This window comes from Mizuhopecten yessoensis, unplaced genomic scaffold (assembly GCF_002113885.1).
Source record: "Mizuhopecten yessoensis strain PY_sf001 unplaced genomic scaffold, ASM211388v2 scaffold3377, whole genome shotgun sequence".
NCBI classification, from domain to species: Eukaryota; Metazoa; Mollusca; class Bivalvia; order Pectinida; family Pectinidae; genus Mizuhopecten; species Mizuhopecten yessoensis.
In genome coordinates this window covers 88,436-103,691 of record NW_018405014.1, presented here as the reverse complement: position 1 = coordinate 103,691, position 15,256 = coordinate 88,436, and the positions used below count along the sequence as shown (strand labels likewise).

At 34.8% G+C, this 15,256-nt stretch overlaps 1 protein-coding gene across 1 annotated transcript in view; it reads left to right on the top strand.

The window, feature by feature from the left end:
• Positions 1 to 15,256, top strand: part of LOC110447440 (MAM and LDL-receptor class A domain-containing protein 1-like) — a 55,132-nt gene that overhangs the window by 12,430 nt on the left and 27,446 nt on the right. The window contains exons 6-17 of the mRNA XM_021493137.1: positions 494 to 581; positions 1,526 to 1,661; positions 2,557 to 2,632; positions 4,287 to 4,481; positions 4,639 to 4,765; positions 5,104 to 5,220; positions 5,759 to 5,865; positions 6,982 to 7,100; positions 8,946 to 9,088; positions 9,898 to 10,008; positions 10,722 to 10,813; positions 11,367 to 11,496. Of these exons, the coding sequence (XP_021348812.1) occupies positions 494 to 581; positions 1,526 to 1,661; positions 2,557 to 2,632; positions 4,287 to 4,481; positions 4,639 to 4,765; positions 5,104 to 5,220; positions 5,759 to 5,865; positions 6,982 to 7,100; positions 8,946 to 9,088; positions 9,898 to 10,008; positions 10,722 to 10,813; positions 11,367 to 11,496 (1,441 nt within the window). The remainder of the gene's footprint in view (positions 1 to 493; positions 582 to 1,525; positions 1,662 to 2,556; positions 2,633 to 4,286; positions 4,482 to 4,638; positions 4,766 to 5,103; positions 5,221 to 5,758; positions 5,866 to 6,981; positions 7,101 to 8,945; positions 9,089 to 9,897; positions 10,009 to 10,721; positions 10,814 to 11,366; positions 11,497 to 15,256) is intronic.

Here is a 15,256-nt window from a genome sequence, read left to right as displayed (position 1 = left end):
GGGGGGATAGAGAGAACAGCTTTTTCGCGAGAAAACGTAAAACTTTCGTCGTAGGTCCTGGCAACAGCAAGGCAACAAAACTAATACAATATAGTTTCATTTTTTTTTTTTTAGAATTTATACAAGTCGTTTATATAATAATTATCATATGCTTTACTGATTTTATTTTTTAGCTTTAATATCAAGTCAATCATGCATAATGTTAATTCTTAACTACATCGAGGGCTGTTTCACGGCGGACGTGTACCAAGTACGCCCTGTGCTACGTCATTGTCAATATGCAAAAAAAAAAAAATTGTCATTTTCGTCAATGAGTTCAATTATACAGAATGTAAATATGTATAAATCAGATACCAACACTAATCATCAACATTTATAGAAAATGAACAGTAAAACAACTTCTAATTAGTGTATATGTTACAATGGAAATAAAACAAAAGGAAGAAACATCGTTATATTGGAAATTGAAGTAATTTTCATGTTACAATTTCAGCCCGATACTGATGGTCGAATGGAAAATTTCATCTTTAGTCCCCTGTGGGAACAAGCTATCGTACCATACGAAATAGACACATCATTCAGTACGTATTGTATCAAGGAACAATCTATAACGTATGTATTGCCAACCCTTGTGTGTTGTGGCGTGGTCCATGCTATATGTTGTGACTTTTATGTGTTGTCGCGTGGCCAGCTAACGTGTTGTTGACTTTTATATGTTGTCGCATTGTCAAATCTAGTTGTTATCGATTTGTATCTGTTGTCGCGGGGTTAGCTGATGTGTTGTTGACCTTTATTAGTTGTCGCGTTGTCCATTTTATATATTATCGACATCTATCGCTTGTCACGTGGCCAGACTATGTGTTTTCATCTTTTATACATGTATGTTGTGGCGTTGTCAATTTCATATGTTATCGACTTGTTTCTGTTGTCGCGTTGACAAGCTTATGTTTTCTTTTCGTGGCCAGCTTATTTATTGTTGACCTTTATGTGTTGTTGCATGGCAAGCTAATTTGTTGTTGACCAATATCTGTTGTCGCGTGGACAAGCATATGTGTTGTCGTTCTTTAATTGTTGTTGCGAGGCCATGCTTTTATGTTGTTGACTTTTATATGTTGTCGCGTTGTCCAGTTTATATGTTGTCGACTTGTATCTGTTGTCGTGTTGGCCAGCTTATGAGTTGTATACTTTCAGGTGTTGTCGCTTGGCCAGCTTATGTGTTGTATACTTTCAGGTGTTGTCGCTTGGCCAGCTTATGTGTTGTCGATCTTCATCTTTTGTCGCGTCGTCCATTTTATATGTTGTCGATCTTTATGTTGTCGCGTGCTGAAACTTATTTGTTGTCGCGTGGTCCAGCTGATATGTGTTTTCGACTTTTATGTTCTTAGCTTGGTTCTGCTTATACATGTGTGTGAATTGGACTTGAAAAATGAAAATGTTTATTGAATATACAAATATCTACAAAGAAAAATACCCCATTAGCCTATTGGAGGTAAATTGTATCGTTATTCGTGTATGTATCAAACAGGTACGTCTCAGAGAAACGTCATCCTGGGAGCGATACAGGAAATGGCGACCAAAACCTGCGTACAGTGGCAACCTAAAACGCCGGAATTGTTAACCAGTCTCGGGCATACTTCATACGTGTTCATCTTCAGTGATAGGTGAGTCGCAGGCAGTCATAATAATAAAAATGATAAAAATAACAATAATATCATTAATATACAACATTTGATATGGCGCCCGATCTAGCTAACATAAGCTACTCTAAAGCGCTTTACAGTACATAGATATACAATTAGTACAATTAGCATATTCGTTAATCAATATAATGTTGAGGAATTCACAGGAGCTGCCTTATCAGGCGCTAAAACTACTAGTCCTATGCCACCTAGCTGATATCTCCCTTTGTGTGATTGCCTGCGTGTGTGCTGGAGATGTATTGTGTTCTGTTTGTAGTGGGACCGTGCTTCCAACGGTATCATTTATAGTGCCCCCTCACTTTGTGACAATTAAATTAAATTTCGAAACTTAAGAATTTGATCATTCTTTATAGCATGTTGTGGAATTGTATTTGTAAAATAGTTAATACTTAATGTTATTACTAAGCTTTTTAGCTAATAACTTTAATATTCGAAGTTCAACACAAGTGACAACCTTTTAGATTCACAGATACATACACGACAAAGGCCTTCAAAAGCATTTATTTGGTGTGTTTAGTGGCATATAAGAGCGCTACAGGCGTCTGCTTTTGCACCAGGAAGTTTACAAGCCAAACCGGTGAAGTGGGACGTGAACACCCCCTGACATTTGACCCCATATCAATCCGCCATGACATATTAAAATCTACTAAAATTACATGCTTTTCCAAAGTCCAATATCTGTCCATGTCATTCAATATAAAATATGTCAACAACTACCTATTTAAATAACTCATAGGCACTGTTTCTATCCGGAAAACATTTTTGGTAGGGATTACAATCGTATGAAATACTTGCTGATTGGTTGATTTAGTTGTGCGAGTTCTTAATTTCTGCAGTCTTTAAATTTTATTTACAGCGGCTGTTATTCCTATGTCGGGCGAGTGTTTCCTTCCGCCCAAAGACTTAGTCTTCAAATTCCAGGATGTGTGACGGTAAGTCCCCAGACCCCGTATTTGTATCTATATAAACCCGCAGTCCACGGATGTGTGTCGTTGAGCTAACAGTCTATGCTTGTGTAAATCCACATTTCCACTGTGTCTGAATTGCATCAGAATTTTTCTGACCTATTTGCTGACCTTTCCATTCATATCACTCCCGGCCCACCCGGACATTTTTCTCGTTCTTGTTTAAATTTCACATCAAAGCAGATTTATAAAGGGAATGTACAAAACCTGTGGATTGCCCACCTTTCCACACCATTTTTTTGGTGTTTCATCATTTACCGCCACAAACATATCTCTAGGTTTAAACTCACCAAAAACACATCAAACTCTGCACTATTCACAGCCATATTCTCTCTCAAATAAAAAAAGTCAACCATACATTATCACAAATACTAGCTTTAAACAATACAAATCTGATATAGGAAAAATATGACCCAAACAATATAACAAAACCTTATCACGGACACGTGTCATTATTCTGCTCTCTAGTAAATACAGTATAAAATATGGGTCCAAAACTGAAGAGCGGTATTCTAATTGATTCTGATATCACTTAGCGATTGAGTATTGACGCATTCGGCCAATTCCGGTACCTTTCATCTAATGATGGAGATCTGCCGAGGTGTGCCGAATGAGTATTGACGTTCGATTGTGAAAGTGTTGGTGGAATCGAGAGTATGCTGTGTTTTCCCGGTGAAATTCTTTGTTAAGTTGTATTTGTGAGAGATATCGGTCTGTACTTTGTTAGGTTGTATTTGTAAGAGATGTCGGTCTGTACTTTGTGAGGTTGTATTTGTGAGAGATATCGGTCTGTACTTTGTTAGATTGTTTTTGTGAGAGATGTCGGTCTGTACTTTGTACGGTTGTATTTGTGAGAGATATCGGTCTGTACTTTGTGAGGTTGTATTTGTGAGAGATGTCGGTCTGTACTTTGTGAGGTTGTATTTGTGAGAGATATCGCTCTGTACTTTGTACGGTTGTATTTGTGAGAGATGTCGGTCTGTAATCTGTGAGGTTGTATTTGTGAGAGATATCGGTCTGTACTTTGTGAGGTTGTTTTTGTGAGAGATATCGGTCTGTACTTTGTTAGGTTGTATTTGTGAGAGATGTCGGTCTGTACTTTGTGAGGTTGTATTTGTGAGAAATATCGGTCTGTACTTTGAAAGGTTATATTTTGAGAAATATCGGTCTGTACTTTGTAATGTTGTATTTGTAAGAAATATGGTCTGTAGTTTTTGGTTTTTTATTTGTGAAAAAGAACAGTATTGCCGTACACGAGATGTAACACTTGCTATTCACAGAACAGTATTACCGTACACGAGATGTAACAGTTTCTATTCCCAGAACAGTATTACTGTACACGAGATGTAACAGTTTCTATTCACAGAACAGTATTACTGTACACGAGATGTAACAGTTTCTATTCACAGAACATTATCCTGTACACGAGATGTAACAGTTTCTATCACAGAACAATATCCTGTACACGAGATGTAACAGTTTCTATTCAAAAAACAGTATTACTGTACACGAGATGTAACAGTTTCTATTCACAGAACAGTATTACTGTACACGAGATGTAACAGTTTCTATTCACAGAACAGTATTACTGTACACGAGATGTAACACTTTCTATTCACAGAACAGTATTACGATTCACGAGATGCTACACGCGATGGGTGGACACCACGAACAGAGTAGGACTGATCGCGACAACTACGTCGAGATCATGTGGGCGAACGTGAATGGAGGAACAGGCAATAACAACATGCATAAACAAAATACGGATGATTTTAACCCGTATGATGCAGCGTCAGTCATGCAGTATTCTTTATGGGTATGTTGCTATTTCCAAGATCCAACTTTCGTTTTGAGGTAATATCTATTATCTTCAGTGAACTATGACGGTATATAAGAAAGATACTGTATTTGCCAACAATATAAATATAAATTGTATAACACAGCGATTAATTTATATGTATTATATGTTTAAGGCATTTTCGACAAACGGTCAAAAAACCATACGTTTCTTCGACACACGACTGGATTTCCTGGCGAACTCGGCACCAGGCCTCAGTTTTTACGACACACAAGATGTCATAGACTCTTATGGGTGCGCAGGTACGTCACTTTCAGTCCAATTTTAAATCAGTTAACATTCACGTCACCGAATATTACGAGTTCATATTGACGTCACTTCCTGTGACAGACTCTCACGGAAATATAGATAGATCTTGTTAGTCACGTCCTGTAACATATTCTATATATAGCATGCAGATCATTTCCTGTCACTATATCCTACAGGTGGATAATGTACGTCAACTCCTGTCAATGATTTTTACGGGTGTACATGTATGTCACTTCCTGTCAAATACTTCTAATCAGTTGATTTGTAGACAACTATCTGTCACGGGTAGAACAAGATTGGTTTCGCTTTAAAGATAATTGTTTGGTTACAGCCAGTTGTGTGAATACCCCGTCGTGTCAACACAAAGGTTTCCTCGACCACAACTGTCAGTGTGTGTGCCCAAGAGACGTGACCGGCACCAACTGTGAGACACTCGTCACAAGTCAAGGTAGGATTACATGGACTCTTGTTTACTTGACCCGTTAGGTTTTAGGTTTTTTGTCACACGGAAAAGTCATCATATAGACATTTGTATACTTTTATCACATACATGTATAAAAATGCATAACAAATCACATTATCATAGAATCATTTTATATAAATACTCCTATACCAAAAATCAGACACTCACCAAGTATTCAGTCAAGATAAAGACACTTACCCCATGTTTTGTCAAGTTATAGATACTTACCACATGTTCTGTCAAAATATAGACACCTACCACGGGTTTGTTCCAAAATTTAGACACTTACCACATATTCTGTCAAGATATAGACACTAACCACAGGTTCAGTTAAAATTTAGACTTTTATCACATGATCAGATTAAAATATAAATCAAGAAAAATTCTACTCAAACATTTACTTAATAAATGTTGATACCGAACCTGTTTGGCGCCAAACCAACACAATATCATTTTTCCTACTTCAACTCCTGCTCAAATTATATCTAAAATGGTGGGTTTTTTTAATTGGTTGATTTGATAGGGTGTGGAGGAGAAATCGCGCTGGTAGCAGGAGTTCCGCAGACAATTCTGTCACCGAACTACCCAAGTAACTACGTCTCTGGCGAAAAGTGTACCTGGTATATAACGGTAATAACAATTTGTTCTACTCAAAACTCAAATATACATTTATGGTTTTCGTTAACAATTATATTAATGAAAATTACGTAACAAACATCTTGAAATCTTACAGTACCAATTGGAATTAACATGCAATAAAAAAAAAAAAATGAAATTTTGAAATATTTGTATCATTTACACATTGCTGAGAAGGGATTTGTTATAGTCAACATCGCATAAAAGGCATATAATATTTAAAAACAATATGCTGTCGTTTGTTTTCGAAATTGTTGACTCTATCGTGCTCAGAAAGTTTCCACACTGGCACAGCGATTTGTTCCGCATTAGTTGGCCTTCATTTGCAATTACCAAATTTTCTTTTGTACTTCAAAATTGAATTAATATTGTACCAAAAAAAACTTCTATTCAGAGACACAAGTGGTTCAGTGATTTAAATATTTATCTATGATGTACTAACACAGGCACATGTGCAAGGTCCGCTCAATCCAAGATATCACGTGTGCAAAATGTTAATGTCATATGGTGGTTTATTTACGAAAAGACGCCAATTGAGAGAGTGAAATAACGAAATAACGCCAGACCGCCAAGCTAAATAACAAAAAGATGAAAATCCGCCAAAACGAAATAACCTAAAAACGCTTGGTGTCTTTTCGCGGGCGAAAAATCGAAATGCAATTAGACGTCACCATAACGTCATCTTTAGAACGTGAGATTTTTAATTGGATGAGACGGATTTTGTCACGTTCAATACGCGCATCAAATTTCTCAAAGGATTTTGTAAACGAACAATAAGAATTGAACATTAGAGACATCATCATTCATGATCGTCTACTTCTGAAGAATCAATGCGTTTGTAATGACCAGAAATTTACGTTTTAGTTAGCCATGTGTTTGATACCGCTTATATATCTGACTATTCTTTAGTCCACTGTTTGTTTGTTGAAAAGGCATCGTACGGTTTAAAATGACGAAAATCATTGTGAAGTACAAAACTACTCCACAGAAAAATATATAATTTGTATTTCTATATCACCGTGGGGAGTATCAAATTGCTGCTTCAAAGATTTTGACTGACAGCCATTTGACAATCAACACTTCTCAGAATATCGTTTCTGTCGTTTACAGTCCTCTGGAGATCAACATATATCTATGACCATCAATGACCTTAGTTTGACAAGTACATCGAACACCTGCTATCACACGCTTGAAGTGCAGTACAATTTGATTGGTCAGACGGGCCTCAGGTAACTATCAACATTACGTAAATATGTAGATATGTGTTAAACAATCTAACTGATATATAGAAAATACCTCACATATATCTAACAAATACCTAACTGATATATAGAAAATACCTCACATATATCTAACAAATACCTAACTAATATATAGAAAATACCTGACATATATCTAACAAATACCTTACTGATATAAAGAAAATACCTCAAATGTATCTAACAAATACCTAACTGATATATAGAAAATACCTCACATATATCTAACAAATACCTAACTGATATATAGAAAATACCTTACATATATCTAACAAATACCTAACTGATATATAGAAAATACCTCACATATATCTAACAAATACCAACGGATATATAGAAAATACCTTACATATATCTAACAAATACCTAACTAATATATAGAAAATACCTCACATATATCTAACAAATACCTGACTGAAATCCACTAAATACAGCACAGATGTCTGGTAAATACCTCACATATATTTAGTTAATACATCGCAGATATCTTTTTAATGCCTCACTGATTTATTGTGTATACCTAACAGATATCTATTTAATGCCTCACTGATTGATTGTGTATACCTAACAGATATCTATTTAATGCCTCACTGATTGATTGTGTATACCTAACAATTTTCTATTTAATACCTTACAAATATCTAGTGAAAAGTTCACAGATGTCTAGTTTACATATATATCTAGTGAATGCCACATAGATATCCTATGAATACCTCAGTTGATACCTTACCGTCAGATGTCGATTGAATACCTCACATATTTTCTAGTATATTTGATAAATACCCTACGTATATTTGTTTAATACATCACAGTTATCAGGTATACCTGTTAGATACCTTGATTTTACCTTACATATATCCGGCAAATACCTCTAAAATATTTGGTTAATACTTCACAGATATCTAGTAAATATTTCAGTGATATTTGATTAAAACTTCACAGATATCTAGTAAATATTTCAGTGATATTTTGTTAATACTTCACAGATATCTAGTAAATATTTCAGTGATATTTGGTTAATACTTCACAGATATCTAGTAAATATTTCAGTGATATTTGGTTGATACTTCACAGATGTCTAGTAAATATTTCAGTGATATTTGATTAATACTTAACAGATATCTAGTAAATATTTCAGTGATATTTGGTTAATACTTCACAGATATCTAGTAAATATTTCAGTGATATTTGGTTAATACTTCACAGATATCTAGTAAATATTTCAGTGATATTTGGTTAATACTTAACAGATATCTAGTAAATATTTTAGCGTTATTTGGTTTTCTGTGGAATTGTACAGCAGAATTTAAACGAAATATCACTGTTAAAGATTAAAAAGAAGGGGGTTTCACATATATCTGCGGAATTCCTCACAGATTTATGATAAAACAATACGGATATCTAGCGCATACCTCACTGATATCTGGTTTAAACCACACAGATATTTGTTATTTGGTAAATACCTCACCGATAGTTGGTTAATTCCACGCTGATATTTGCTAAATACCTCACCGATAGTTGGTTAATTCCACGCTGATATCTGTTTAATTCTTTACTGATATTTGGTTAATTCCATACCGATATTTGGTAAATACCTCACCGATATATGTTTAATTTAAACCTGCTTTTGGGTAAATACCTCAATGAGTTTTGTTAAATTCAACACTTATATTTGTCGAATATCTCACCGATGTTTGGTTAATTTCACACTGATATTTCCAAAATTTCGGATATCAGATTTATATGTTTTGTGGTACTTAATTCCCTTAGTACTGTGCATTATTTCTAAAGGAGCGTTTTATTTTTATTTTACAGACACTGTGGAAATATACAGGGACTTAGCTATTTGACTTCTGTAGATAGTAGGAACACTATGATGCTGATCTTCGACAGTGATCTTGTCAGTGGTAGACAGCCAAGTAGAGGGTTCAATCTAACAGTATCCTCTCAAGGAGCTGGTAGGTAATCCAAAGAGGACAGATTTGTAGGGATCAGTAATTTCTGATCGGTTTGTTCTTTCTGGTGAAATATATATCACATAAGGGGCCGTTAAATGATTCTAAGTTATCATACCCAGAGGCTGGTAAATTATACCTAATCGGTTCGTACTTCAGGAATCAGTTATAAAAATATCTCGTAGTAACATAAATCACATACATTGTACAGTACTTCATAATATGCATCATTGAGTGTTAACACAAGTTCACCGAAGATTATTTGTTATCATGGTTACACAAGGTGTAAATTGGACCAGGATGTAATAAGACCAGTTGTAAATTGGACCAGGAGTAAATTAGACCATGTGTATTTTATATTTAGACCAGGTGTAAATTGGACCAGGTGTAAATTAGATCAGGTGTATTTCATATTTAGACCAGATGTGAATTGAACCCGGTTTAACTTAGATCTGGTTGAAATTAAACAAGGTGTGTTTTAGATTTAGACCAGGTATAATTGAACCAGGTGTAAACTGGATCAGGTGTCAATCAGAACGGGCGTAAAATAGACTAAATGTAATGTAGATCTGGTGCATTTTAGATTTAGAGACCAGGTGCGAATTAGACCAGGTGTAAATTAGATGAGATGTAAATTAGACATAGTGTATTTCAGATAAAGACAAGGTGTGAATTGAACCAGTTGTAACTTAGATCAGGTGTAAATTAAACAATGTGTATTTTATATTAAGATCAGGTGTAAATAAAATCAGGTGTAAGTTAGACTAGGTGTTAACTAGATCAGGTTTAAAATACTATTTTTTTCACCTCAGGCTGTCTTACCAACCCCTGTGTGTACGGAACGTGCGTTCCTGGAAATGGTGGCACGTACACATGCACATGTGATACGGGTTTTACTGGTACAAACTGTGACACTCTAATCAGTAAGTATACGGTCATTTTCTCCATTTAGGAGGCATCAGTGGTACTGAAGGTTACAAAAATAAAAATTCGTATCTTACATGTAAGTGTTACGCAACGATAGGATAAAGGTGATTTAAAGTGCATTATAACGTTAGAAATGTATCTCTTGTGGCAATGGGTATTAGTGTTCTGTGCTAAACTGTGTCAGAATAAATCCCTGCTACAAGGTAACGGTTTTGTTAGGTTTGTTTGTGTTTTACGTCCTATTAACAGCTGTGGTCGTTTAAGGATGTGCCAGGTTTTGGTGGTGGAGGAAATCCAGAGTTCCCGAAGAAAAAACACCGACCTACGGATAGTGCCTGGCGACTGTCCAACGTGGGCCTTGAATCCATGACCCAGTGGTGGAGGCCTAGTGGTAGCATAAAGCCAGACGCCTTAACCACATGGCCACCGCGGGCCCTGGTTATGACAACTTTCGATGACTTTTAGTCTAACAGCGGAGTTAAATCAGCATGTGACTTAATTGCATATTACTAGATAGAAGTCAGAAAATCAACATTAAATGGTTTGCACAGTCAAAACAAAAATGTGCATTCGATACATTGTCGCTTAGAGAATAATAACATAAAGTAATATAAATACTACTCTGTATCTTCTATGTCTAAAGTAATCCATGAATAACGTAACATTTTCCACAATGTGTTACACGTATATGAATTTCAATATTCTGCAGGTGATCCAGACATCACATGTACCTTTGAAAATGCTGAAACTTGTTTCATGGCGGATGTGACCGATGACAATTTTGATTTTACGGTCAATAGTGTGAGTTTACAATTGGTTTGACATGAACGTTATTTTTTTTATCAAATTTGTAGAAATTCATTGATTTCATATTAATATCTAGTTTCGAACCACATTGAAATCGCAGTTCATTAAATTTGTTTCAAGACCAACTCAATTCATTACCCCATGACATTGACCAAAGCAAGAGTAAATCCTTCAATAAATGAGACTGTAAAGTATTTGTATGTTATTCATTTCAAAATATTTTATTAAATCAATCCGATTTAAAAGGATTGGGCAAAAGGCAAAGCCTATATAAGTCCTCTCCCTGGAGATACATCTCAAACAAAAGCAGAAATAAACTATGAATATTTACATACAGTGTTTGGAACATAAGAAACAAATTTGTATCAATGATGATTAAGAATAGGAGAGCGCCGAATAGGAGGCATCATACATGCATTCATACATAGCATTCAACATATGTTGGTTGTGTCTCTTTATCTCTGAACACAAACACGAATAGCAGAATCAAGATCTCCACTTAGATGTTCAAACAAATTAAAATGTAGATAAATATTTGTATATTTAGCTAAGCACTCCTTCTGTCGGCACTGGACCGTCATTAGCCTACGCAGGGAACCAATACCTGTACGCGGAAATGTCCAGTCCGCGGGCTCCGGGAGATATCGCCAGGCTCCAATCAAACCTTGGTTTCCCAGGTAAGGTGTCACATAGCGAATTAAAATAGCATATCTAGTGTTAATATGACCTGCAGTGAAAATCCTAACAATTTGACGATTATACGAACGGCATCATATCACATGGGTATATATACAATACGTACCCATAACAATTAGTTTGGTTTGTGTTATTGTGATTCACGTCCTATGAACAGTTATTGCCATTCCAGGACGTGCCTGATTCATTTTAGGACGTGCTAGATTGTTATGGTGTTGGAACACCGGAGTACCCGGAGAAAACCACTAGCTCTATTTGACACTATTGAAAATAACTTAGTTCAAAATAATGGAATCAGATTCGTGTTTTTTTATGTTAGTAAAGCGTTTGATAGAGTTCTAGATGATGTAATAGACAACAATTCAAAAGGAAGTGCAGTACAATTAACTAATGATCACGGTTCTATTAACAAATGGGCAAAAAAGGGATATCAAATTTAACCGCTAAAAACTGAATCGGTCATTTTCTCAAGGAAAAGGCACCATAATCATCATGAAATGTTATATCAAAGTTTTACTTATTGCCTTTGTCCCTTTGTTAAGCTATGATGGGTTACGACGCATTGCTTCTTGGCTGAGCTGGGTGGCAATCATGATAAGTTATTCCAAATCCTGTTCTAATTATGATGTTGTTTATTGATTATTTTGATTTAAGAGAATCGATTCCAATAAATATATTAAAAAATAGCTACATTTTCCCCTTTGAATCCATATCATATTCTGAAATATTACAGAATGTATATTTCTGGTAATTTATCCTGCATATCCAGTGGTTTGATGCCCAATGTATGTATACACGAGGACTTTAGGGCCTGCATAATATTAATTATATGGAGGATGGGTTATCAACAGATACTAATGATTTATTCAATTGTTGATTGAACAGTTAAACAATATTTATTTCAGAGATTTTTTTTTAATTTAAAAAAACTTAATTGGAGTTATCCCCCCTCACTGTTAATTTGATTATTGTGACCGCAATTATATATGATGATGTTTGTAAATAAATTTCGCAAAGACTGATGTCCAAACTAAATGACATGTAAAACGTGAATAAAATGTGTTTAAAATAAAGTTGAAAACAAAAATAACACTCTTCGGCACATATCTGGCGACTACCTGATCTAAGCATCGGTACCATTACCCAGTTATAGAGGGCTAGTGATAATAAGTATAAGACACCTGAACCACTTAGATGACGCTGTATCTCATCCATAGCAAAACGTACCCTAACAATACTTACCTAAAGCAATACGTTCCCATAACGATATATACCGTGTATATTGATGACACTTTTATCAAACGGAAACAGTAACAATAAATTCCATAACAATGCATACCCATAACAAACCGTGTCCATATCATCACGTACCCGTATCAATGCTTACCCATAATGAATACGAAGCCATTATAATTCATCGAGTAATCTCACACGGTAACAACAAAACGTATATATAACAATAGGTTAAAAGTCACCCTCAACAATGTCCCAAAATATCCCCAACATTTGTTACTCATTACAATAGGTACTTGTAATATTAGGCATCTATAGCCAAATATAGGCACTAACAGAAATAGGTACCCAAAATAAAAAGTCTTTCAACAATATGTACCCTCAAATATAGGTATATAAACATATAGTGCGAATACGACAGTACCTGTACGTTATTCAAATAAGATATAACGACCGACTATAACACTAGGAGTTTTCATCCTTAACTGGGTCCTTTAGCTCTATATCAAAAGGACAACATCGTGATGTCACAATACACATTAAATTAGTGGACAAACTAGATGGTTTTTTTGCTGTGGCCTGTTGAGACTATGTTTTAATATTTCACTAAAATTGTATTTTTTCCTTTTCTATCAGAATAGTAACGGATGGATCTAATTGATATCAAGTTTATGCATTAAAAGATGAATGTCTATAATGTCCCTTTTTAGGCCCCGGTATATCCGGATTTTCACCTCCTTGATTTGTTCAAAGTAGTCCTATTGTATCCCATGCCATTATCCGGTTTGACCACAAGTGGGTTTTTTGGGTACCAAAAAGGGTAGGGTGAATCACAAATATGATTTGCTGTTTTCAAAATGAGCTAAAACCAATTCAAAGGACACTTAAAGGTTGTTTATATAAAAAGGAGGCTTAAGTCAAGGGGTTCTTTCATGTAATTTTCAAACGAAAAGTTGTTTTTACTTTAAAAAAATCTTTTCTAATTTATACCTTGAGTTGAAATTTACAACTTTATTTCATTTGAGTATACTTACATATTCACTGCACATTTTACTTTTGTTTTATTCTGAGTTATGGCTTCTTGACACATCTTAAACTTGGCAATATTAAATACCTTTCTATCTTCAGTGAATTAAAAGCTACAGGACACCGTTTATATGCTATTAGTTTAATATGTTAGTAGTTAATGTGTTGTTTTTTTATATATATATCATATAATATGTGCTCTGCTCCTGTGGCTGAAGTGCATTACTGCTCTGTACCTGTGGCTGAAGTGAATTACAGGTCATGGTTTGTTTTTAAGAAATGATTTTTAAGTTATTAAAGTTAACTTACAAAAAACGAAAATTGCATTTGCCACGACAACTACAGTGCAATGGTAAATTTAATATCTGAAGTTTTCTCTTAGCTTTAAAGAAAGTTTCAGTTTTAATCATTTCATTGTTTTCATCAATTGTTCTGCCTATTTCCAATGTTTATGCGCTGATTGTACATAAAAAGCATTTTGATATAAGCATGCAATTTGGGATAGATATTAGTCATTTGTTGATATTCAATTTGTGAAAGTTTCATTCTTATCCAGCAATGCTTTTTTTTTTACTAAAAAACACTTTTTCGTGTGTTTTGGATTACAAGGACCAATGTCCATCTCCTTGCTCACCGCCAAATATTTCCTTACGATACCAGTCTTTATGAAGGTATATAGGTTAAACAGGCTGATTTTGTTCGTTCAAGTTCATGCTTACAAGTAACAGTTTATTCTTTTGTTTGTTTCATACGGTTTATTTGTTATATTAGCTGCAGCCCATATAATTTCTTAACCACGTTTCTTACCATTTTGTTACATAATGTTAAACATGCCATGCTACCCGTTTTAGCATCCTCTCATCCTTCCTCTCCGGGACATTCGTGAATATGTATTAAGATATAAATTTCGTTAATATTCGGTTTTAGTTTGGTGTTATGCATGTTCCGAGTTCATTGCTGATTTGCCCGACGTAAAACTTGTTGCAACATTTATAACATATTATTGCTTAAATTACAATTACAATTCATATAAGTCTTCACATTAAATTTCGAACTTTTCTTAAAATAAATAAAGTATTACATTCGATAATCATAGGACATTATCATTCTTATTAAAATGTTTCTTATATGCCTACTTTTACTCTTCAACTCTTCTCTTTTGTTCTTTAACAGAGGAAATATATTGCAATTCCATGGGTTGAAAGTATAAACAAATGGAATTAACTTTGATTATTTTGTTTGTCTATGATTACTTAAGTGACACACTGATAACACTATAAGCTATAATCTAACTTTTACTTTAACTAACAGATGTGATATTTTGATTATTCGTCACTTTGACACATCTCATTATGGTGTTGTTCCGGAGGCAGGGTAGTCTTGTACTAGAACGCTGAGCTCGTGACCAAAGGGTTACGGGGTCGAATCCCGTTATGTCACTGTTATGAAGTCTTGAACAAGATCATTTTTACGCTTGTTCCA